Source organism: Rhinatrema bivittatum, chromosome 4 (assembly GCF_901001135.1).
Source record: "Rhinatrema bivittatum chromosome 4, aRhiBiv1.1, whole genome shotgun sequence".
Lineage (NCBI taxonomy): Eukaryota > Metazoa > Chordata > Amphibia > Gymnophiona > Rhinatrematidae > Rhinatrema > Rhinatrema bivittatum.
The window spans coordinates 180,479,489-180,503,827 of NC_042618.1; the positions used below are offsets into that span (position 1 = coordinate 180,479,489).

The following is a 24,339-nucleotide window of genomic DNA, read 5'->3' on the forward strand; positions in this document are numbered from 1 at the left end:
AGCCGTGGGCAGGATGCTGAGTCCATCTGTCTACACTAAGTATACAGTTCTTAACTGTAAAGCCTTTTACTGTACAGCTTTTATACTGTTTGTTTCACAGAAACTTTCAAAGTTCCCTCATCCAAAGCAGCTAACGTTCCACCCAATCAGTCTTCAAAACAAGGATCTTTATGTTTGAAATCTTTATTGTAAAGATAACTTCTCACTACTTACAAGAGTTGTTTTCAACCGTCTATGCCTCTGGCAGAAATCCTTGTAGCTGGAGGAAGGCAGGGGAAGGGTGGTGAAGTATCTTGGGACGCAGGGTAAGAGAACGTGGGGTTGAAGCTGATTAGTCTTATAATTAAGCGGTAGGAGGAACTTAAAAAGCTGTTCATGTAACAAAGGTTACAGGCACTTGAGTTCTCTACTGGCCCAGCTGAGACAGACCCACAGTCATGGAATGAATACCGGAGAAAATCTCCTCAGGCTGAGGTAAGGGGCGAGAACCAATAGCAGAGAGCCCAGGACCCAGTGACTCAGGAGGGAACATGAAGGGAGGAGGTTTCTGTTAAAGGCAAGGCTCTCAGACTTTTATGCTGGGTTACAGAAAGTGTCAAAAGTACTAGGAAGGAGGGGCTGTGGTAAACATAGGTGGGCTGCACTATATACAGACACAAACATGTACCCATTAATGGGGACAGAACACTAAGGAAAATGAAATTATCCGGTAAGTAATCTCTCCATTTCCTATCGTGTAGCCAGATGGACTCAGGAACAATGGGATTTACCAAAGAGACTCCCAATCGGGGCAGAAGGCTGCCCGCGGTCCAGTTAGCACCACTTTTGCAAAGGCTGAGTCCTCTCGGGCCAGAACATCCAGGCAATAGAACCTGGAGGTGTGCAAGGAGGACCATGGCGCTGCTCGGCAGATGTCAATGGGAGACAGTAGCTTAGCTTCCGCCCAGGATACTGCCTGAGCTCTAGTGGAATGAGCTTTAACCTGAAAGGGTAATGGCTTTCCTGCCTCTACATAAGCTCCTGTGACCACCTCCTTGATCCAGCGAGCTATGGTAGCCCACAAAGCTGGTTCACCTTGCCTTCTTCCACTGTGAAGAACAAACAAGCAGTCCGGCTTGTGCACCGGTTCTGAGATACCGCACTAAAAGCTTACTGACGTTTAAATAGCAGAGGAGGCAGTAATCTTCTGTGTCCATCTAGGGACGGTAACGAAATGGACTGATTCAAGTGAAACTCTGATACTACCTTGGGCAAGAAGGATGGAACGATGTGAAGTTGTAATGCTCCTGAAGTCATCCAGAGGAAAGGTTCCAGACACAATACCTAAAATTCAGAGATGCGATGAGCAGAGCATATCGCACCAGGAGCGTTAACAGGCGCAAGGATAGACTGTGCAGCAGCTGAAATGCCAGCCCTGCTAAAAAGTCCAATACTAGTTTAAGATTTCACAAGGGAACTAGCCACCGTAGGGGTGGCCGGAGGTATTTTACCCCTTTTAGAATATGGGCCCTGTCTGAATGCATTGACAGATGGGTTCCATTCACCTCGCCTCTGAAACAGGAGACAGCCGCTACCTGGACCTTCAAGGAGTTAAAGGACAATCCTTTATGCAGGCTGTCCTGTAAAAATTCCAGAACCAGAGGGATTTTGGCCGTCCGAGGGGAAACCCCATGTTCCTCACATCAGGCCTCAAATATTCTCCAGATCCACACATATGCTAAGGACTTTGAGAACTTCCGTGTGGTAATTACTGCCGCCAAATATCCACGCTTCATTAGGCAAGCCCTCCCAAGGGCTAGACCGTAAGACAAAACAGAGTCGGATCCTCATGAAGGACCAGACCTTGTTGGGAGCAGGTCCCTGTGCAGTGGAAGGCACAGGGAGGTCTCCACCAGAAGCCCCCTTATGTCTGCGTACCACGGGCGTCTGGGCCAATCCAAAGCCACTAGAAGGATTAATCCCCTGTGACGCTTGATCTTGCAAATGACCTTGCCCAGCAGGGGCCACAGAGGTAAGGCATACACTAAGTCCTCCTCTGGCCAGGTCTGAACAAGGGCTTCGATCCCCAGGGATTGCTGATCTCTTCTGCGACTGAAGAATCAAGAGACCTTCGCATTGTGAGATGTGGCCAGCAGATCGATGGATGGGAGGCTCCAGTGATCTACCAGCAGCTGAAAGGCTCTGGCCGACAATGCCTATTCTCCTGGATCTAGACTCTCCCTACTTAAAAAGTCTGCTCTGACATTGCCGTTTCCTGCAATGTGGGAGGCAGAGATCAGTAGATTCAACTCCGCCTATTCCATAAGGACATCTCCAGAGACACTTGCTGGCTCTTGGATCCTCCCTGGCGGTTGATGTAGGCTACCATTGTTGCGTTGACAACTCACGGACCACCTGAACCTGGAGCATGTGGCTGAACTGTAGACCCGCTAATCTGACTGCCTGGGCTTCCAGGCGGTTTATGTTCCAGCGTGCCTCTTCCTTGATTCATTGCCCCTGGGTTGTCTGTTCCTGACACTGAGCTCCCCATCCCTGGAGGCTTGCGTCTGTCATGAGGACTAACCAGTTCGGTGGGGACAGGCTTAACCCTTGCTCAGGTGAGCTTCCTGTAACCACCACTAGAGCTGAGAACATACTTTCATCGGTAGGTGGAGGTGAATTGAATCTTCTTGGGATAGCGAGTTCCAATATGACAGCAGGGAGCGTTGAAGTGGACGCATGTGTGCCCTCGCCCAAGGTACTACCTCCAGGGTTAATGCCATCAGATCGAGGACCTCAAGATATCTCCACACCCTGGGCCGCATTGTGTTTGCCAACCAACGCACTTGGCACATCAGCTTCCTTATCCTAGAGGGTGGGAGGAAGACCTTGTCCTGTTGGGTGTTGAACCGGACTCCCAGATACTCAGGGCTTGAGACTGCTTTTGTCCATGTTCACCCAACCAAGCTCCTGAAGCAGGGACGTCACCCTGCTGGTCACCTGGAGACTCTCTAACGACTTCGCCTGGATCAACCAGTCGTCCAAGTATGGATGCACCAGGATCCCTTCTTTCCTCAGTGCCACCCCCACAACCACCATAATTTTGGAAAATATTCTGGGGGCGGGGACCAGGCCGAAAGGCAGCACCCGGAACTGATAATGGCGGCCAGCACTGCAAAGCGTAGAAAATGCTGGTGGTCTCATTGGATTGGAATATGAAGGTAAACCTCCAAGAGGTCCAGGGAGATTAAGAACTCTCCAGTTGTATGGCCATTATGACGGACTGCAGAGTTTCTATGCAGAAATGAATTACTCGTAGATAACGGTTGACGCTCTTGAGGTTCAGGATCGGGTGAAAGGAACCCTCCTTCTTGGGTATGATGAAATAGATAGAATAATGCCCCGTATTTTCCTGGGGCATGGGTACTGGAATTATAGCCCTCAAATTGAGGAGCCTTATCAAGGTAGATTCTACTGCCAGCTTCTTGTTCTGGGAGTGGCACAGAGACATCATGACAATGTCCCGAGGAGTGCTGCGAAACTCCAGTGTGCAAGATGGTGCTGCCGTGGCCTACCACGTGGTGTGTCCACTGAGCTTGAAGTGGGACCTAGCCCATCAGGGGGCCGCTCAACCCACTCAGAAGTCCCCTTCCCTTACCCTAACAGGATCGGGAATGTCAGTACAGCGTGCCAAGCAAGATCAGAGGAAAGGCTGACTGAAGCCCCTCCACGTCTCTGAATCAGGAGAAATCCTTTTCTCTCTTTACTTACTTGGGCTCAGCGCTTACCAGCTGAATACAGAGACTATCTCTGGCTGCGGGGGGAGAGGGCTTTGGCAGTCACCGCCACACTCTGCTTCCTGCACCCGCTGCCTTTTAGCTGCTTCAGCAGCAAAGTCCATGCCGGGAACCGGCTACTGGACCAAGGCACACCTCTGGGGGATCTCGGAAATCGCCTCAGGAATTCTCGACTGGGGGAGGGACCTTTAGGTATCACCGCAGGAGAGCAGGGCTCAATCTCTCTCTAAATTTAAAGGTAAAATTTCCTCTTCTAAAAAGTACTGTAGTCCCGATAGGGAAAGAATGTCCACATCTCCTAGGAGACGGAGAAATACTGAAGGGCTGAAGTCACTGCAGGGGTATATCTTAAGGTAAAGTCAGCTTTGAAATCTGACTCCATCTCCATCTGCTAGCAGGGGAGCATATAGCCCATTGGTCCTGAATCTATCTGGCTATATGCTAGGAAAGATGAGAATAGCAAAATCAAAATATGTAGCACATATATACCAGGCCAAGTTTGGCAAGAACACAGCATTTTACCTTGCTCTTATCAACCATCTATGAACATCTAACATTTGGAGAAGGGGGTCAGCATACATACAATGCCCCTAACTGCACATCAGTCACGTCATCTTTTAACTCAACATGGCAAGCCCCTCCTTACAGCTTGCCCTAAGCAGCTAGTATTTGCCCTCAGAGCAAGGCAGAATTGGCCAGCAAATAAATATTTCAAGAGAGGACCCTAGTATTTATGCTAAAACACACAAATGATTTATTTTTATTACACTTTCAATTTACTCTTTGACCTGTTTCATCAATAAGTACACAGCATTTTAGACAGAAAAGCAATTTTGGAAAAACATGTATACAACACTCTTGACCCTTACAACAGATTCCAATTGGGCATGTTCTCAAAAAATTTGAAAATCAAAGTTTTAGCACAAAACACAGTAAAGCACTAAAGTCTGCTTCCACCATGCAGAAACATCAAGCATGTTTGAAGACAACTCAAAATCTTCTTTGGATATTAAGGCTTGAAAAAGTTAGAAACGGTGAAGTCCATTTCAGAATTTTTTCTTGCAAGTGAAAGAAGGACCCAGTTTTGAGTAAAATATAGGTCAAATTTTGAAAAACTCAGGGTCAAGGTCCAAAAACACTGGAGGTGAGGCATGGTCTCAACCTTTGGAGCTGCCTTAGCAAGTGTTGGATTTAATAAAATCTCTGGACACTGATGGAATGTTTGGAACTGACATTTTTACCTACTTGCTATTTTAAATATTTTATACCATGTATTTGGTGTAACATAGCTTCATTGTTGCTTTGCCAATAAGCTACAAATTACTACTATACAAAAAAACAAGAATACTGTCATGCAGAATGTTATACAGTATTTCCCTATATAAAGCTGAATTAAACTAAAAAAAGGTGCAAGTAACCTAAAACCATTACATGTTTATAAAAAGCATAAAGAAACCTTACATTTAATTGTGAACAGTTTTTGCAAAGTATGAATTTTGAAGGAGATATAAATAAAAGCCACATGACTTTCTTTTCCTAACACAGGCCTAGATTTTCATTCAGTTATAAATATAGCAGAATGAAGAGCTGCGGTCAGAAAAGGGGCAGGAGGGGGCGATAGAGTACACCCAGCCACATTGTGGCAGTGTTTTCACCTGCCACGGTTGCAGCGCACGCTATCACCCCTATAGCGCCCCTGCAAAAAGGTGTATTTCCAGCGCTACTGCCAGTGATAATGTGTAAAACATTATCGCCTGCAGCGCAACTGGGCCCAAAATTTTTTAAACCCCACCCAAATTCCTCCCCTTTCCCTCATTTAAATTTTATCAACACAATGCGGTCGTTATCACATGTAAGGGAGTTATCACACACGATAAGGTGCTAACGCATGCGGTAACGGCCCATCCCATTCTGAAAAATGACCTTGCTAAATTGCCATAATTCTTGCTGTCATTGCACATAAATTCCACTTAATATATTATGTACAATGGAACAGTGATATGTTATTTTGATCTTGGTACTTAATGTATTACTGATTATTTAAATATTTTTATTTTTTTGTGATTTTGTTTGTCGGTCTGATTTTTATTTATGGCTTTGTCTTTTTACTCTGTTGTACCTCCCCTACAGAGTCTTGACAAATTTGGTATACAATAAATTTACTCAATCAATAACACCGATAATCCTTTGTTCTATAATAATTACTCAAAAGAGAAATAAGAAAACCTTACTGTTCTGCTCACCAATTTATCAATTGGCACGGAGACATCATGACAAGGTCCTAAGGAGTGCTGCGAAACTCCAGCGTGCAAGATGGTGCTGCAGTGGGCTTTTGAAGCAGTGTTCCAACATTTCTACCAAGAGGAAATGACTATCTGGGACTGGGCTGTTGAAGCAGTATAAGACTTCCATAATGTGGGATTGACTTCCTGGGACTTTTTGAAGAAACATTCACAACAAATCAAGGAAGAAATGTGAACCCGGACAGGAGAAGGAGGTTTGACACGCATGGGACTTTCTAAGTGAATAACCCTATTAAGTGTATAAGTGGAAGATTTTTGGGTATGAGACAAGTGAGGGTGGTTTTACATTGTGCAAATATATATATGAGAAGGAGGTTTGAGATACAAGGGATTTTCTTTTAAGGGTGGGTGTATTTTTAATGGAGGTCTAGGGGAGTGCAGGGGTTTATGGGAATTGTATGAATGATGTGTGAGTGTTTAATGTAAACATGTGAAAAAATGGTGAAATTATTTATAGTCATAAATTTGAAATAAAATAATTTAAACAATAGAAGATGGTATAAGAATTGATACAATAAATTTAACCAAATAAATGTGCAGATCTACATAATAGTAGATATACTAAGCATGCTGTTCAAATCCATAAGATTTGGATTCACAGTATATATAGTCAGACACTTGCAGATATATATATATATATATATATATATATATATATATTTATTTATTTTTTTTATTTATTTTTTTTTTAATTGAAATTTCAATATATTACAGAACTATATGTTCAGAAAATACAGATATCCAATATTTCTTATTTAGGATATTAATACATCCTTAACATAGTAACAATATAGCTGTCTAAAAATTATAAGTAATAAGGGGTCCAAGATATATTCAAGCAGTATAGAAAGGAAAAGAAAATTGGTTCTTACCTGATAATTTTCGTTCCTGTAGTACCACGGATCAGTCCAGACTCCTGGGTTTTGCCCCCCCTCTAGCAGATGGAGACAGAAGTTTACAAACCAAAACTCCACCTATATCTAGGCTGGTGCCACCTTCAGTCTGACAGTATTACTTAATGTCAAAGCAGAATAACTCAAACCAACATCTCCAACTAACTACATAACAAGGAACATCGATACCGGTTTTACAACTCCCCAACTGGAACAGAACCCGAGGTACCGAAACCGAAAATACATCGTATTTCTGACTGAAAACACACGAACACTCATAGGGGTAGATTTTATAAATTTAGGCAAGCGCGAACAAAAGTACGCTGGATTTTATAAAATCCGGGGTCGGCGCGCGCAAGGGGGTGCACATTTGTGCAAGTTGCGCACGCCGAACCCGGCGCACGCTGCCTGTTCCCTCAGAGGCCGCTCCAAAATCAGAGCAGCCTTGGAGGGAACTTTCTTTCCACCCCCCCGCACCTTCCCCTACCTAACCCACCCCCCAGCCCTATCTAAACCCCCCCCCCTACCTTTGTTGGCAGATTTACACCTGCTGAAAGTAGGTGTAAATCTGCGAATGCCAGCAGGCTGCTGGCGCTCCATCACCCAACCCGGGGGCTGGTCCGGAGGCCTCGACCACGCCCCCGGGCCTCGACCACGCCCCCGGGCCCACCCCGAACCGCCCCCTGACCCCAGACACGCCCCCTCCCCGTCCCTTTTATGAAGCCCCGGGGCTGTGCGCGCACCAGCGGCCTATGCAAAATATGTGCGCCAGCGCACAGGGCTTTTAAAATCCGGCCCATACAGCGCTGCCTCTTCCGGCATCATCACCACCACAGAGCGGGACTCTGGACTGATCCGTGGTACTACAGGAACGAAAATTATCAGATAAGAACCAATTTTCTTTGCCCTGTATGTACTCAGATCAGTCCAAACTCCTGGGATGTACCAGAGCTTACCTTACAAGGGATGGGAGCCGGAGAGGCCCGCTCTGAGCACTCCTTCTCCAAATCCCACCGGTCCTGGAGCCTAGACATCCAGACAATAGTGCCTGGCAAACGTATGCAAAGATTTCCAGGTGGCCGCCCGACAAATTTCTTCCGTAGAAATATGGTGACATTCTGCCCAGGAAGTGGCCTGGGAGCGAGCAGAATGGGCTCGGAGCCCCAAGGGTAGCAACCGTCCCTGCAAAAGATATGCCGAACGGATGGCCTCCTTCAACGAAACGAGCAATGGTAGCCTTGGAAGCCGCATCACCCCATCTAGGTCCACTCCAGAGAACGAACAGATGGTCGGAAACCCGGAACGCATTGGTCACTTCCAGACAGTAGTGTAGCAGCGTCCGTCGCACATCCAATTTACAGAGATCTTTGGCTAGGGTATCCGAACCATCCAACTGCAAAAACGACAGCAGCTCCACCGCCTGGTTCACATGGAACGAAGAAACCACCTTGGGTAAAAAGGAGGGAACCGTACGCAAAGATACTCCCAACTCAGAAATCCTCAAGAAAGGCTCTCGACACGATAGCGCCTGAAGCTCGGAAAGCCGCCACGCCGAGGCAATAGCCACCAAACACACCACCTTTAGAGTTAAATCCTTTAAAGTGACTTTGCGAATAGGCTCGAAAGGAGCGCCACACAACGCCTTAAGGACTACATTCAAATTCCAGGACGGACAGGGCTGTCGAAACGGAGGACGTAAATGTTTTGCCTCTCTAAGAAAACGCACAACATCCGGGTGCACCACAGAGGCCCCTTAAATCCGCCCGCGCAAGGAACCTAGTGTTGCTACTTGTACTCGTAAGGAACTACACGACAGACCCTTAGTCAAACCGTCTTACAGGAAAAGAAGGATATCTGACACGGCCGCTCGAGTAGGAACCACATCGCGAACAATACACCATGATTCAAACACCTTTCAGACCTGCACATAAAAGATAACGATGTAGACACCGTCTCCGCATACCCCTTGGATCTCAACCTTTGCCTCTCAAAAGCCATGCCGCTAGACAAAAGCGATCTACCTGGTCGAAACAAACGGGACCCTGGTGCAGAAGATCCGGGACATACGGGAAACGAAGGGATCCCTCGACCGCCAGATTCAGAAGATCCGCGAACCACGGGTGCCGTGGCCATTCGGGAGCAACTACTACCACATCTGCCGGGTGTACCTCGATTCACCGCGGCACCCTGCCTATGAGTGGCCACGGAGAAAACACATAAAGCAACACATCGGTTGGCCACGGCAATGCCAGAGCATCTAACTCCCTCTGCCACCATTTCCCAGCGCCGAGCAAAAAACAGAGGAGCTTTCACATTCTTGAAGGTTGCCATTAAGTCGACTGGGGGTGTGCCCTACCAAGCACAAATGAGCTGAAACGCATCCCCCGCGAGCTCCCACTCTCCGGAGTCCAGCCAGTTGTGACAGAAAATCCGCCTGAACATTCTCTACCCCGGCTATGTGAGAGGCTGCTATGCTGTTCAGATGTTTCTCCGCCCATGCTATCAACAGTCGCGCTTCGGTCGCCACGGCCTGACTCCTGGTTCCCCCCTGCCGATTGATGTAAGCTACCGTGGTCGCATTGTCTGATAGGACCCTGACGGCCCGACCGCGGATGAGAGGTAGAACTCCAGCAGAGCCAGCCGGACCACTCTGGCCTCTAGGCAACTGATGTACCAAGACGCCTCCTGTGGGGACCAGTACCCCTGTATCGACTGTCGCAGACAGACCGCTCCCCAACCATACAGGCTGGTGTCTGTGGTAATCACCGTCCACGACGGAATCTCCAGAGGGACTCCTCGACTCAAGTTGGCCGGACACAACCACCAATCCATGCTGGCCCTGGCCGCCTGAGTCAGTGGCAATGGAAGCCGAAATTCTTCCGATACCGAGTTCCAGCGGGACAGCAACGCTGACTGTAAGGGACGCATATGTGCGAAGGCCCAGGGAACCAATTCCAGTGTGGAAGTCATGGACCTCAACACCTGTAAATAGTCCCATATGATCGGAACCTGCTTGGATAATAATCTTCGAACTTGCACTTGCAATTTGAACAGTTGCTCCTGCGTGAGAGACACCGTTCCCTGGCGCATGTCGAACAAAGCTCCCAAAAACTCCAGCGACTGCGACGGTACCAGGTGACTCTTGGATACATTGACTATCCAACCTAGGGTGCATAACAAATTGGAGCACTCGCTGAACCGCTGCTCGACAGAGTGTCTCCGACTTGGCCCGAATCAGCCAATTGTTCAAATACAGGTGCACCAACAGACCTTCCCTTCGTAGCTGCGCGGCCATTACGACCATGATCTTGGTGAACGTTTGAGGCGCTGTCGCCAGACCGAACGGAAGCGCCTGAAACGAAGTGCTGCCCCAGCACTGCAAACCTGAGAAACTGCTGGTGCTCCGCCCGAATACTTATGTGAAGATACGCTTCCGTGAGGTCCAGGGAGGCCAGAAACTCCGCCTGCCTTACGGATGTGATCACCAAACGTAAGGTTTCCATCCGAAATCGAGGGATCCGAAGACATCTATTGACTCTTTTTAGATCGAGGATAGGACAAAAGGTTCCTTCCTTCTTTGGCACCACGAAGTAAATGGAATAACGGCCCCTGCGGAGCTCGTTGGGAGGAACTGGGACAATCGTGCCGAGATCTCGAAGTCGACCCAGCGTCGCCCGCACCGCCCGGCGCTTGTCTGAAAAACCGCAAGGCGATACCAGGAAACACTGGCGCGGCTGGCGCAAAAAATCTAACGCGTAACCATGTCTTATCACCTCTAGGACCCACTGATCCGATGTGATTCTGGTCCACTCCTCGTAAAACCGACCCAACCTGCCGTTGATTCTGGGTACGACGGAATGGACTGGCTGCACATCATTGTGTAGGCTTACCCCCCCTGCACATTCTGACTGGTTCCCAGACGACCGAAAAGGCGCCCGCGAAAGGACTGCGAATAAGATTGTTGCCGGTTAGAACTGTGACGAAAGGAAGAAGCCGAACCCCGAGAGGTTCGCGGCCGGCAACCGCCGCGAAAACGAGAGCGAGAAGTCGGAACTCCCCTGGTCCGTGGTCCATCTTCAGGTAGCCGATGCACCTTGTTCTCACCTAAGGATTCAATCAGATCTTCTAATTCCTTGCCAAACAACAGTTTTCCCTTAAAAGGTAAGGAACCCAAGCGGGCCTTGGAGGTCACATCCGCCGACCAATGTCGGAGCCACAGCCAACACCGCAGAAACCATCGTTCTGGCTGAGGTTCGCAAAAGATCATAAAAGGCGTCGGCACTATAGGCAATAACCACTTCCAATCGTCCCGCCTGGCGTGCCTCCTCAGGTGACACAGATTCATTGGCCAAAAGTTGTGCCCAGCGAAGGCCAGCCCATAAGGAAAATTACTGCAAATCACCGCATGAATTCCCAACGCTGAGACCTCGAAGATCCTCTTGAGCTGAACTTCCAGCTTCCTGTCCTGTAGGTCTTTAAGCGCAGTACCCCCGGTCACCAGGATGGTGATCTTCTTCGTTACCGCCGCTACCGCCGAATCTGTCTTCGGCATGCGCAACATCAACAGGGCATCTTCCGGCAAGGAATATAGCTTATCCATCGCCTTCGCCACCTTCAGCCCCAAGTCAGGAGTATCCCACTCCTTAAAAAGCAAATCCGAGGCAGAGAAATGCAAAGGAAAAGCTGAAGGAGAACCCCTGAAGTCCCAAGACGACCGGGTCCGTCACGCCGAGCCGCAACTCCTCCTGCAGTACCTGGATCCCTAATTCTCCCAGGATTTCCGGAATAAGGGGCCCCAGCTCATTCTTTCGGAACAATCTACTCACCTTCGGGTTATCCCCCTCTGTCCCATGGGAAATGCGGGAACCCGTGGCCCCCTGGTCTCCGTCCCCATCAACCCCCCTCGGAGGCTGGGATGGCAGGTCCTGATCCCCTGTATGCTCCTCCGGCTCATCCGTATCCGTTGTAGAATCCGGCTCACCTCTGGATGCCCGAGGCCGGAGGGGCCGAGACCTGACTGGGCCCTCTGGCCTGGGACAGGCTTAGACCGCTTCCCCGCTCTAGACCCGGAGTGGAGGCATCCTGGGACCTCTTCCTGGCCAGTCTCCGGACCTTGAATGCCTTGTGCATAAGAAGTACAAACTGGGAGTCAAACGATGAATCAGAGGACGCCCCATCGTCATCCCCCTCAGAGATTGTATCGTCAATGGGAACATTTGGCCGTGCAGGTCTGTCCCCCACGGGGACCCTGCGCTGGGGTGATAAACGCGGTGGGGGGGTCGTCCTCCCCCCGATCCGCCAGCATCACGTTTGCCTCAGCTCCCTGAAGCAAGAAAATGGCCGCTGTTCCCGCCAAAAATGAAGAGGCCGTATTGAAAATGGCGGCCGTTCCCGGGACCCCCGAAGATGGGCAGACACTGACCGCCGCTGTGCCTGCTGCAGACCCGGTGCGCGTCTGCCTACCCTCCTGGGTCCCCATCGAAGCCGCCGAACCTCCCTCACCTCCGGAAACACAGGAGGAACACAGGCTGTCCCTGGACAGCCGCGCCGACATGGACCTGCAGGCCCGACAGGCAGACCGCCTCGGCCTGCTCTGCCGCGGGAGATGGGAGCACACAAGCCCAAAAAAATAAAAAATAACCAGGCCCCCCCCCCCCCCCCCAAACGACGAAGGAAGGGAAACAAAGGGAACACAGGCAGGCAAACAAACACTTTACTTTCTTTTTTTTTTTTTCTTAAAACACTACCGATCCCTCGGGTCCGGAGCCAACTGGGGGGAGTGAACTGGGGGGAGTGAACAGGGCACCCCGGTGTCACCCCCAGCGTCGATAGGTGTGCTGGAATATGGGGATCCCCCACTCATCGGCGGCCTCAGACCAGAAGGGATGGTCCCCTCAGGACCTCGCAACCCTCTGGGAGGCGTAATCCGGGACCAGCAGGCAAGCCTCTGCGGTCCCTAACCCTAGCCTTTTTTTTTTTAAACTAACTAACTACCACCTAAAACTTAGGACTCAGCACAGACTGAAGGTTTTTCACCTGCTAGGAGACAGAAGAATACTGCCAGACTGAAGGTGGCACCAGCCTAGATATAGGCGGAGTTTTGGTTTGTAAACTTCTGTCTCCATCTGCTGGGGGGGGGGCAAAACTCAGGAGTCTGGACTGATCCGGGTACGTACAGGGAAATATTATTGGTTTATATAATAGCCGCATAGAATGTACCTCATGATTTAACCCTCTAATACCGAAACCCTGATGTTCTTTCAGGAATGCGAATCTAGGTACTCTTGTAATTGTGCTGGTTCAAAAAAGATGTATCTGGAGCCTTGATAAATCACAATACATTTACAGGGAAATTGTAAAATACATTTTGCTTCCCTAGAGACAACTTCCGGCCTCATCTGTAGAAATTTTCTCCTTTTTTCTTGAGTAACCTTAGTTACATTGGGATAGATCCAAACTCTATGTCCATGAAAACCATGATCTTGATTACACATAAGGAGTCTTAATACTGTGTCTCGCTGTTATAAATACAAATGATACTAGTAGGGTTTCCCTGGTATCGACAACTGTATCTACAGTCAATTCAAGTAAAGCAGAAACATTCAATGATCAAGCTTCTTGATCTTCTTGTTGTTGAAGTAACTGCTCTTCCCTCTTTTCCTTGGATCCAGGCATATAATAAATCTTGGAGATAGCAAGTATCCCATCTTCAGGAAACATAGAAACATAGAAACATAGAAGTGACGGCAGAAGAAGACCAAATGGCCCATCTAGTCTGCCCAGCAAGCTTCACACGTATTTTCTCTCATACTTATCTGTTTCTCTTAGCTCTTGGTTCTATTTCCCTTCCACCCCCACCTTTAATGTAGAGAGCAGTGATGGAGCTGCATCCAAGTGAAATATCTAGCTTGATTCGTTAGGGGTAGTAGCCGCCGCAATAAGCAAGCTGCACCCATGCTTATTTGTTTTACCCAGACTATGTTATTAGCCCTTATTGGTTGTTTTTCTTCTCCCCTGCCGTTGAAGCAGGGAGCTATGCTGGATATGCGTGACGTATAAGTCTTCTCCCATGCCGTTGAAGCAGAGAGCCATGCTGGATGTGCGTCGAAAGTGAAGTATCAGGCACATTTGGTTTGGGGTAGTAACCGCTGTAACAAGCCAGCTACTCCCCGCTTTGTGAGTGCGAACCCTCTTTTCTTCTCCCCTGCCGTTGAAGCAGAGAGCTCTGCTGGATGTGTGAAGTATCAGTTTTTCTTCTCCCCTGCTGTTGAATCAGAGAACTTTGCTGTATATGCATTGAAAGTGAAGTATCAGGCTTATTTGATTTGAGGTAGTAACCGCCGTAACAAGCCAGCTACTCCCCTCTTTGTGAGAGTGAATCCTTTTTTCCACATTTCCTCTTGCTGTTGAAGCTTAGAGCGATGTTGGAGTCACCGTAAGCCTGTGTATGTTTATTTAATAAGGGTATTGACTCCAGGCAGTAGCCATCATTCTGGCGAGTCACCCACTCTTCATTGGCAGCCTCTTGACTTTATGGATCCACAGTGTTTATCCCACGCCCCTTTGAAGTCCTTCACAGTTCTGGTCTTCACCACATCCTCCGGAAGGGCATTCCAGGCATCCACCACCCTCTCCGTGAAGAAATACTTCCTGACATTGGTTCTGAATCTTCCTCCCTGGAGCTTCAAATCGTGACCCCTGGTTCTGCTGATTTTTTTCCTTCGGAAAAGGTTTGTCGTTGTCTTTTGATCATTAACACCTTTCAAGTATCTGAAAGTCTGTATCATATCACCTCTGCTCCTCCTTTCCTCCAGGGTGTACATATTTAGATTCTTCAATCTCTCCTCGTACGTCATCCGATGAAGATCCTCCACCTTCCTGGTCGCCCTTCTCTGTACCGCCTCCATCTTGTCTTTGTCTTTTTGAAGGTACGGTCTCCAGAACTGAACACAGTACTCCAGGTGAGGCCTCACCAAGGACCTGTACAAGGGAATAATCACTTCCCTTTTCTTACTTGATATTCCTCTCTCTATGCAGCCCAGCATTCTTCTGGCTTTAGCTATCGCCTTGTCGCATTGTTTCGCCGACTTCAGATCATTAGACACCATCACCCCAAGGTCCCTCTCCTGCTCCGTGCACATCAGCCTTTCCCCCCCCATCGAATACAGTTCATTCGGATTTCCACTCCCCATATGCATGACTTTGCACTTCTTGGCATTGAATCTCAGCTGCCATATCTTCGACCACTCTTCCAGTTTCCTTAGATCCCGTCTCATTCTCTCCACTCCTTCCGGCGTGTCCACTCTGTTGCAGATCTTAGTGTCATCCGCAAAAAGACAAACCTTACCTTCAAAATTTCTTTTAAATAACTTTTAAACATATCTCTCAGAGATACTTCTCAAGTTTGCTCTTCTTTGTTCATTTTCTAGTTTCTCCAAACTACTTAAACAGATTGTATCTGATTTAATTAAATTATACTGCACTTCTTCGGTTTTTTTCTACTTTTTGTTGGATCTCCTTCACTGTATTTTCTAATCCCAATATCTTAGAATCTAATTTCTTAGTATTCTGTAGATTATCTTTCAACATGTCCATCAAGGCTTTTATAGAACTATCCATTGAGAATAATGTCTTCCAAATAATATCCAAGGTTATTACTTGAGGTGTATCCAGCGGTAAATTACAAAGAATATGTACCTCAGGTTCGCTGCTCCCTGCAACTTCAGGGTCCCCTTCTCCTCCGCTCTGCTGTTGTTCCTCAGGCTTCAAACCCTTGGAGCCTGAAATAATCTGGTTCTCCGAAACAGACAATTTTCCCGCGGTGCTTACAGCCTCCACGCCATTTCTCAGTGTTATAGTTGTTGTTGAAACCACTTTTTCTTCCAGCCAATCTTCCGTCGCCTCCCCAGGCAGGCTGAGGAATCTTTACAGTGGCTCTGGGGTAGTTGGTGCGCCGGGACTGAGGGATGTTTCCTCTGCCTGGGGTCTCGGCATCTGCTCCCTGCCGAGTACACCTCCTCCCACCGGCAAGTGTCTCATGGAAGCCACCAACAACGATTCAATTTGCGGCTGTCATATCAGGTATCGGTGTTGAAGATTCTCACTTTTGCCTTCCTCTTTGTATGAGGCATGGCAAAGGTGGTAAAAAAATTCAAGGAAATTCAAGAGAATAAGTAAATAGCAAAACTCCGCAGAGCGAGGTTATTAGCGTCCAGCCTATGCGGCAGCCATCTTGGATCCCACTTGCCATTATATTTTTGTCATTTAATATTGTTTCCTTATTAGACCTGAACAGTTAGCTCTCTTTTCCTATGCCTCAGTTTAAAATATGAAGGAACAGCAGTGAACTCATAACTGTTTTGATAACCCCTCTTTTAGTTCTTTCAAATCCCTTTCCCATCACTCAGTGCTTCTAATAAACATTTTGTGAACAACCACAAGTGCAACAGCTCTCTCCTCACCATCAGGCCGATACAGAACGGTGCGCTCAATGTGAGCGCACCGTTATCGCATCGAGAACACGCGTCCACACAGGGGCTATTAACCCCCCCCCCCCTTATACAGTAATAGCGTGAGGAAAATGCGTGTCCAACCCCCCAAAAACTAATAGCGCCCGCAACATGCAAATGCATGTTGATGAGCCTATTAGTTATTCCCGCACCATACAGAAAGTAAAATGTGCAGCCAAGCCGCATATTTTACTCTCAGAAATTAACGCCTGCCCAAAGGGAGGAGTTAATTTCAGCCGGCACCGGGACAGTGCACAGAAAAGCAAAAAAAACCTGCTTTTCTGTACACCCTCCGACTTAATATCATAGCGATATTAAGTCGGAGGCCCCAAAAATAAAAAAAATCAGCCCGCAGCTCGCAGGTTGGAAGATGGATGCTCAATTTTGCCGGCGTCCATTTTCCAAACCCGTGGCTGTCAGCAGGTTCGACAACAGACGCCGGTAAAATTAAGCATCGGCTGTCAAACCCGCCGCTTTTGTCAATAAGGAGGCGCTAGGGACGCGCTAGTGTCCCTAGCACCTCCTTATTACCGCGGGCCCTCATTTGAATACAAAATCGCGCGCCCACAAGAGTGGCCTGGGCGCACGTCAGGAGAGCGGGTGCTCGCCTCTGAGTGCCGATTCTCCCATGCATTTTACTGTATCGGCCCGCATATGGACATAAGAGATTATGGAAGTCCACTGGGCTTCCCTTGATTCAAAGTGGCTTGCAGCAACCACCTATACCAGAGGTGATCAATCTTTCATGCACCGAGAGCCAAGGAATCAGAATACACAGTACCAAAGAGACTCACATTTTCAAGAGATAGTGGGGCGGGGGCACAGGGAAAGAATCCCTTGTTCTCGGTTCTTTTAAACCCCATCCCTAGCTCTCTCATGCAACTCCCTATCCTGGTCCTCTCTCCCTCTCTATATTTCCACCACCGAGCCATGGCCTTCTTACATCTGCTGCAGAACACATGGCAACAAGGACCTTGGGGAAGAAGAATAAGATGTCAGACAGTCCAGTTTGCATAGATGACTTCAGGGAAATGGTGAGGGAGACCAGCATCCCCCCCCCCCCCCCTTCTCACTTCCCCTACAACATTCAGCTCCTCATGCTACTCCCAGCATTCAATTCATACCTCACCTCCCTCCAGCATTCCAGTCCTCTCTATGTGCCCCCACTACAGCATTCACTTCCCTCCTCAATTCTCCCAACATTTACTGGTTTTCACATCACTCCCCCCAGTAGCATTCATCTCCCTCTTGCACTGTCCCCATCTGCAAAACATTCACCCCCTACACTAACTCCCCCCAATAATTCATATCCCTTACCACCTCAGCATGAACTGCACCCCTCAAATATTCAATACCTTCGTTCACCTCCTTCTCCGCTCACTGTCTTTCAGCATTCATCCACTTTCTCACACCAAATAATTCTGGTGTGACTAGAGTTCTGGCAGACTCCCTCTCCTCTGCAGTCAGCTACATCCCTAGTCTTGGAAGCACAGGGATCTGGTGGGCCTGGGGCAGTGTTCACTTCAGCCTCTTTCCTCTAGGACAGCAGAAGAGTTCTCTGTTCCAGGTAGCAAGTGGGGATGTGTGTGAGGGAGGAGGTGTAGCTTGGACAGGCTGGGGAAAGCTGTCAGTCAGCTTGACTGGATCCTTTTTGCTGTCTTGTTAGTTAGTGCCTCTCCTTTTGTCCTCCACTGCAGCTGATTGCAAACAGGAGAGAAGGGATGAGCAGAGAAAAGCCTCTGTTCCCTTCTTCATCCCCTCCCCACTGTGAGGATAAGGGCTAGACAGGCTACAGAATGGTTCTTCTCTGCTTTGTATACCCTCTGCTCCAGCCTCTCTCCTACTGTCCTCTGCTGAGGTTCTCAGTTTCCATGGGGACAGGAGGGCAAAAACCACAATTTGCACATGAAAGAATCACAGATTAACCATCCCTGACCTATATGGTAAACTTTTGGGCAACTATGTACTTATGCCTTGTTTACATAGTCTTAATTTGTCTCATTTTATACCTCTTTTCTCTTGAACAGTGCCATACACATCAATGGTTCTCCATAAACAACATTTTTTAATCTGAAAGTTACTTTCAGTTCTGCATACAAGTTATTATATTATACTTCCAACTAGCTGTATATGTATGAGTACAGCAACAATTTACTTACCTTCTCCATTCTTTCAAAGTACTCCCTGAGGAATGCCATCGGCCTGTCTGGTCTAACAGTGCACAGTTGGACAATGCAATCCTTGAGGAGCTGTTGGATGTTGTGTTTTTGTACATAGTTTTCACACTCTCGGAGACTACGGTCCTCCTCATTGCTGCCGCCACCTGATGCCATGACTTCTCTACAGCAAAGAGAAAGAAAATCATTTATAGGTAAATAACTGAAATGCAGGCCTGAGCCAGCAGCTCAGTGGCAATGCTGAACACTGCCATGCAGAGAACCTAGGTCTGATTCCCAGGTCAGGGCTTCCACTCCATGGAACAGCAGAGGTTGCTGTGGAAAGAAGTTTTCATAGCTCTGCGGGTGGGGGAAGAGCCCAGTCATCATGCATCCCTGAAGCAGAGTAGCAGCCTAGTGGTTAGAGGAGAGGCTTAAGAATCAAAAAGAACAGGGTTCAAATCCATCTTCTCCTATTGTCACTCCTCGAATTTTCAGCAAGTCACTTCACCCTCCACTGCCTCAGGTACACACTCAGATTGTAAGCCTTTGAGCTAGGAAATTCCTTACTGCACCTGATTTCATAAGTTTGTATTTGAAAAGATGAGTGGATTTCAGGCACCCAGAACTTCTGAACTAACTCCCAGAGAGGCCAATGTAATAAGTGCACTCAGCAGAGCACACAGTTTAATCCTCAGTTTGCAAAATATTACCGCTGACGCAGCAAGGAGTTTTATGCGCTATAAATGTGCACATAGAACTGTGTGTAATTCTTAGCACCCTCGCAGGAAAACTCCCATGCAAAAGAAGACATTCAACATTACTCCCCCAATGCAGAGAGGTACGCTAGCTTACCTCATTTTCTTAGTGCTGGAAACTTAACTTCTAGAATGGAGTAATGTTTCCAGGGCTAATGATAGACTACTGGTGGAGGCTGGAATTCTGGTGCCAGGAACTGTAGCCAGGATTTTATGTGCAGAAAATATATCTTCTGCGCATAATATGCACAAAAATACTGTCTGCTTTTTTGTGCATTAAGCCTTTCCTTTGCGCACATTTTCTGGTTTCTGCACCTTTTTTTTTTTTAAGTCACAATGCAACAATATACCATTACCTTACCTCATCAAAAATTTTAAAAAAAATAAAAAATTAGCTTGTGCACTAAAATTGCACATTGAATTTCAGCTCACAATTTTAATGCTCAGCTTATCACATTGGACACAAAGATATAGCAAGGGCCAAACTAGCTAAACATGCTCAAAACACCTTATTTATCTGTAGCAAATGTGAACCCTAACCAGCCATAATTCTCTATATGTACTATCATGCAAGGAAAAAAAACTGGTTTTCTAACTAAATAAAAATATATATCTTCCTTACTAATTTGAGAGTTGATCATTAGCAGAAAAATTTGAAAATGACCACTGACACCTTTTGATTTTTCTGAACACTCTTATATAAAATACAAGTTTAAAACTGCTACTAATACTAAACATTTCTTATAGTGCTACTCAATGTATGCAGCACTGTACAAACATGAGACTGTCCTTACTCAACAGAGCTTACAATCTAGACAAACATACAGGGTAAGAGACTTAAGACGTTCATATAGCAAGACAATGGTTAAAATTAGTTGAGGCTGAAGGCGGACAATTGGGCTTAAGATTTAAAAGCAGCCTCAAAAAGATGGGATTTTAGATGAGACTTAAATAAGGTGAGGGGGAGCATAACACCAGCTCAGAAAGTCTATTCCAAGCACATGTTGCAGCCAGGTGGAAAGCACGGAGTTGGGAATTGGCATTAGAGGAGAAGGGCATAGATAGGAGAGACTTGTTTGATGAGTGGAGAACTTGAGAAAAGGTGTAGAGAAGTGGTTCCCAACCCTGTCCAGGGGACACCCCCAGTCAGTGGGGGTTTCAGGATATCCACAATTAATATGTGTGAGAGAAAATTTGCATGTTATGGAGGCAAATTTTCTCTCATGCATATTCATTGTGGATATCCTGAAAACCTAACTGGCTGGGGGGTCCCCAGGACAGGGTTGGGAACCACTGTTGTAGAGAGAAATAAGAGAGGAGAGGTAGTAAGAAGCTGCAGAATGAAAACACTTGTTGGTAAGTGAACTGTATGCGGGAATGGATAGGGAGCCAATGCAATATTTTTCAGAAGACGGGTTATATGGGTGTAGTGACTTTGGTGAAAGGCAAGTCTCACATCTGACTGTAGTGGAGAAAGATGACGCGCTGGGAGACCTGTGAAAAGCAGGTTGCAATAGTCTAAGAGGGAGGAGATGAGAGTGGATAAAGGCTCAGGTAGCGTGTTCAAAAAGGAAAGGATGGATTTGGGTGATGTTAGAGAAAAAAAATTATTTATCGTGTTCTTTTGGTCTTGCTCCTAGGCTTCCTTTTATATTCAGTCACTATATTTGACTGGTTTGTATTTTTACAATTTTGGAAACAAAAAGTGATACAGTCACACTAATTTTTTGCAATATAGCCAAGTTTTATAAAACAATTACCTACACCAAATCCAAGCAAGAAACCTAAACATGAGCTTTTGATATTGTGCTGCATAGAAAACTCAAATAAACTGAGCAGTCTGAGGTGGGAGGAAGAGGGGGCCAAGCTGCTACACTAGATTAGAAACTAGTTGAGAATGGATTACAAAGGGTAATAAATCCTCAGAGAGAATTCCATTAACTAAGGGTGATTAGTGGAGTGCCACAGGGATCTGTTCAGAGGCCAGTTCTGTTCGATATATTTGTAAACAACTGTGCAGAGAGGTTAGATGGAAAAGCCTGCTTCTTATCAATGACATTAAGATCTGCACTCTTAAGGAAACAGACAGAATGAGATGTGATCTAAGGAAGCTTGAAGAGTGGCTGAGTGCTTGGCAGTTAAGATTCAATTTAAAAAAAGACAGAATCATATTCAGAGTGCAGAAAATCAAGGGAGCAGTATTTATTTATTTATTTAAAGAGACTTTTATACAGATATTCGCGGGGACATCATATCGGTTTACAGCGAACTATAGAAATGAAGATTACAAAGAACAGGGCATGGGGGAGGGGATACAACGAACCAAAGAAAAGCAGGACAGAAAGAAGCAATAGCAATAGGCATAATTAATAACAAACGTAAACAGTAAAGATAGAGCCACACTACTCTGGAGAGAGACCTCAGGATGATCATTTCCTACCTCAAGGTAGCAAACAATCAGGCCGATACAGTAAAAATTGCGGTAATGCGCCCGCTCTCCCGGCGCACGCACAGGCCACTCTCCTGTGCGCGTGATTCAGAAAAAAAAATTATTCAAGTTAGGGCCCGCGGTAAAAAAAGGCGCTAGGGACATTAGCGCATCCCTAGCGCCTCTTTTTTGACAGGAGCGGTGGCTGTCAGCGAGTTTGACAGCCGCCGCTCAATTTTGCCGGCGTCTGTTCTCAAACCCGCTGACAGGCACGGGTTCGGAAACCAGATGCCAGCAAAATTGAGCATCCGGTTTTCAACCCGCGAGCCTTGGGCTGATTTTACTTTTTTTTTTTTTTTTTTTTTTTTAATTATTTTTAACTTTTGGGACCTCCAACTTAATAGCGCCATAATATTAAGTTGGAGGGTGCACAGAAAAGTAGTTTTCGACGCACTATTTCCTCTTACTGAATAAGGGGTAAAGCTAGCTCGTCGAAAACGCGCTATTACCCCTTACTGAATAAGGAGTAAAGCTAGCTCATCGAAAACGCGCATCCAAACACGGGATAACAGTGCGCTCCACCGGAGTACTATATCGGCCTGAATATAAGGCAATAGTCAGAACCAGATAAATACTAAGGTATACAGCAAAGAACCATAACTAGTACAAAAAAAGAAGGTGATAATGCCTATTTACAGGCTGTTGGCAAGACCTCATCTAGAAAATTTGGCCAATTCTTGAAATTGTACCTCCAAAAGGTTACAGAAATGGTGGAGGCAATTCAGAAAAGGGCTACCAAAATGGTGCAGGAACTACACCAAAAGCCCCATGAAATACTTAAAAAAAATAATAATAATTAATGCAAAAGAAGCAAAATCTTTTTAGAAAAAAGATAATACCCTAGAACAACACCTCAAGAGCCAAAAAACTGTTTTTCAGGATATTCATAATTAATATGCATGAGGGAGGTTTGCATGCACTACCTCTATTGTATGCAAATACATGTTATGCATATTCATTATGGATATCCTGAAAACCAGGCTTGTCTGTGGCTTGAGGACCTAGAACAAGAAGTCAAGAAAAAGGGTTCCAATGAGGTAGATTCAGGAGCAATATCAAAGATTTTTTATTCATGGAAAAGGTGGTGGATGCATGGAATCATGGAGTGAGACAAAAACAGTAATGGGGATTCAAGAAGTTAGGGAAGACCAGAAATCAACTGAAATCTATGACACTGCACCAAGAATTAACATGAGCAGACTAAATGGGCCTTTCAAGTCCACATTTGCCATCATATTCTAAATTTAGGTTTCCATAGTGAGAATTATCAAACAACAACAATGCAAGCTAAAATAGAAGTTTTCCAACTCAAAAAACAACAAAATCTGCTTATCACATGAAAAATAACTATGAAGGCATACATTCTTAATCCAGCTCAAAAATAAAAAGCATAAAATCACCACTCATCTACATTTACAACACTGTATTATGTGGCACATTTAGGGCTTGACTCAGTTTGTTTTCCCATAAACACAGAATGGGAGAACGACACCCTCCTCTATAAGGCCAGTTTGCAAAGCAAAGAGTAGCAATCTCCTGTCACTGTAACTGGACATAGACTGCAGCAGATGTTGTGAGGGAAAATACTATACTCATAGTGCTGCTGTTCGCAGAGGTTTTTCTAGCCGGCCTGTGGTAAGCCACGCTTGCCTGTGCAACTGACAAGATACGCAACCTTGCCAGAAGTGTCAGCCTCGCCTCCCACGGGGCAAGGGAGAGCATGCAGCATCCAGCAAGGCCTGACGTCACCTGCAGCCGGAAGGGTGAGGAGGGGGGTGGAAAAGGCCGAGGCCCGGTGAGCACAAATCCGTCCTATTCCGCATATCAGTACAGCGGGTCATAGGCCTAATCCCCGCTCAGAGGGCCGGAGGAGCTATATCTCCTCACCCCAGCCCAGCTCAGCTCAGCTCAGTTGTTTTGCCCCCTTTCGTAGTGACGCCATCTTGGATACGTGCAATGACAACAAAAATAAACCTCGCAAGGCACGCAACGAGCGCGCAGCCGGGCCAGGCCTTACCGGGCGTGATGTCGCGGCGTGCTCGGCTCCGTCCGCACCCCTCTCCCCTTCCCTACGGCCGCTGGAAACCCAACAAGGCTGCCTCCCAACCAACCGCCTCCTCTGCTCCTTGCCCCGCCGGAAACAAGTGCGCCGGCCAATCGCTGCCGGCCGGTGACGTCAATTGGCCTCGATCTGACAGGAAACGGTTGCCCCTGGCAACCTTAAAGCGCTACCGCGCCTGGAGCTTTTTTTTTTTTATATTCCCCAGATTCAGGAAACGTTATTCGCCTGACAGACCAACATGTGTACACGTGTTGCTTTTCTGGGAGTAAGGGACGAGGCAGGGCTTGAAGGTTTCTCTCTACCCTTAGTCTCTGCCTCCTATACACCGAAAACATTGGTGAAAGCATTCCCTTTGGGGCATAAGCACCTTCCACGGATTAGAATGTGTCACAGA

At 46.9% G+C, this 24,339-nt stretch overlaps 1 protein-coding gene across 1 annotated transcript in view; it reads right to left on the minus strand.

Annotated features, from left to right (window-relative positions):
* PRKAR1A (protein kinase cAMP-dependent type I regulatory subunit alpha) overlaps positions 1–24,039 on the minus strand; it is a 58,672-nt gene extending 34,633 nt beyond the window's left edge. The window contains exons 1-2 of the mRNA XM_029599294.1: positions 23,901–24,039; positions 18,641–18,821 (exon numbers count right to left, since the gene is read on the minus strand). Of these exons, the coding sequence (XP_029455154.1) occupies positions 18,641–18,814 (174 nt within the window). The 5' untranslated portion in view covers positions 18,815–18,821; positions 23,901–24,039. The remainder of the gene's footprint in view (positions 1–18,640; positions 18,822–23,900) is intronic.
* Positions 24,040–24,339: the final 300 nt, after the last annotated feature.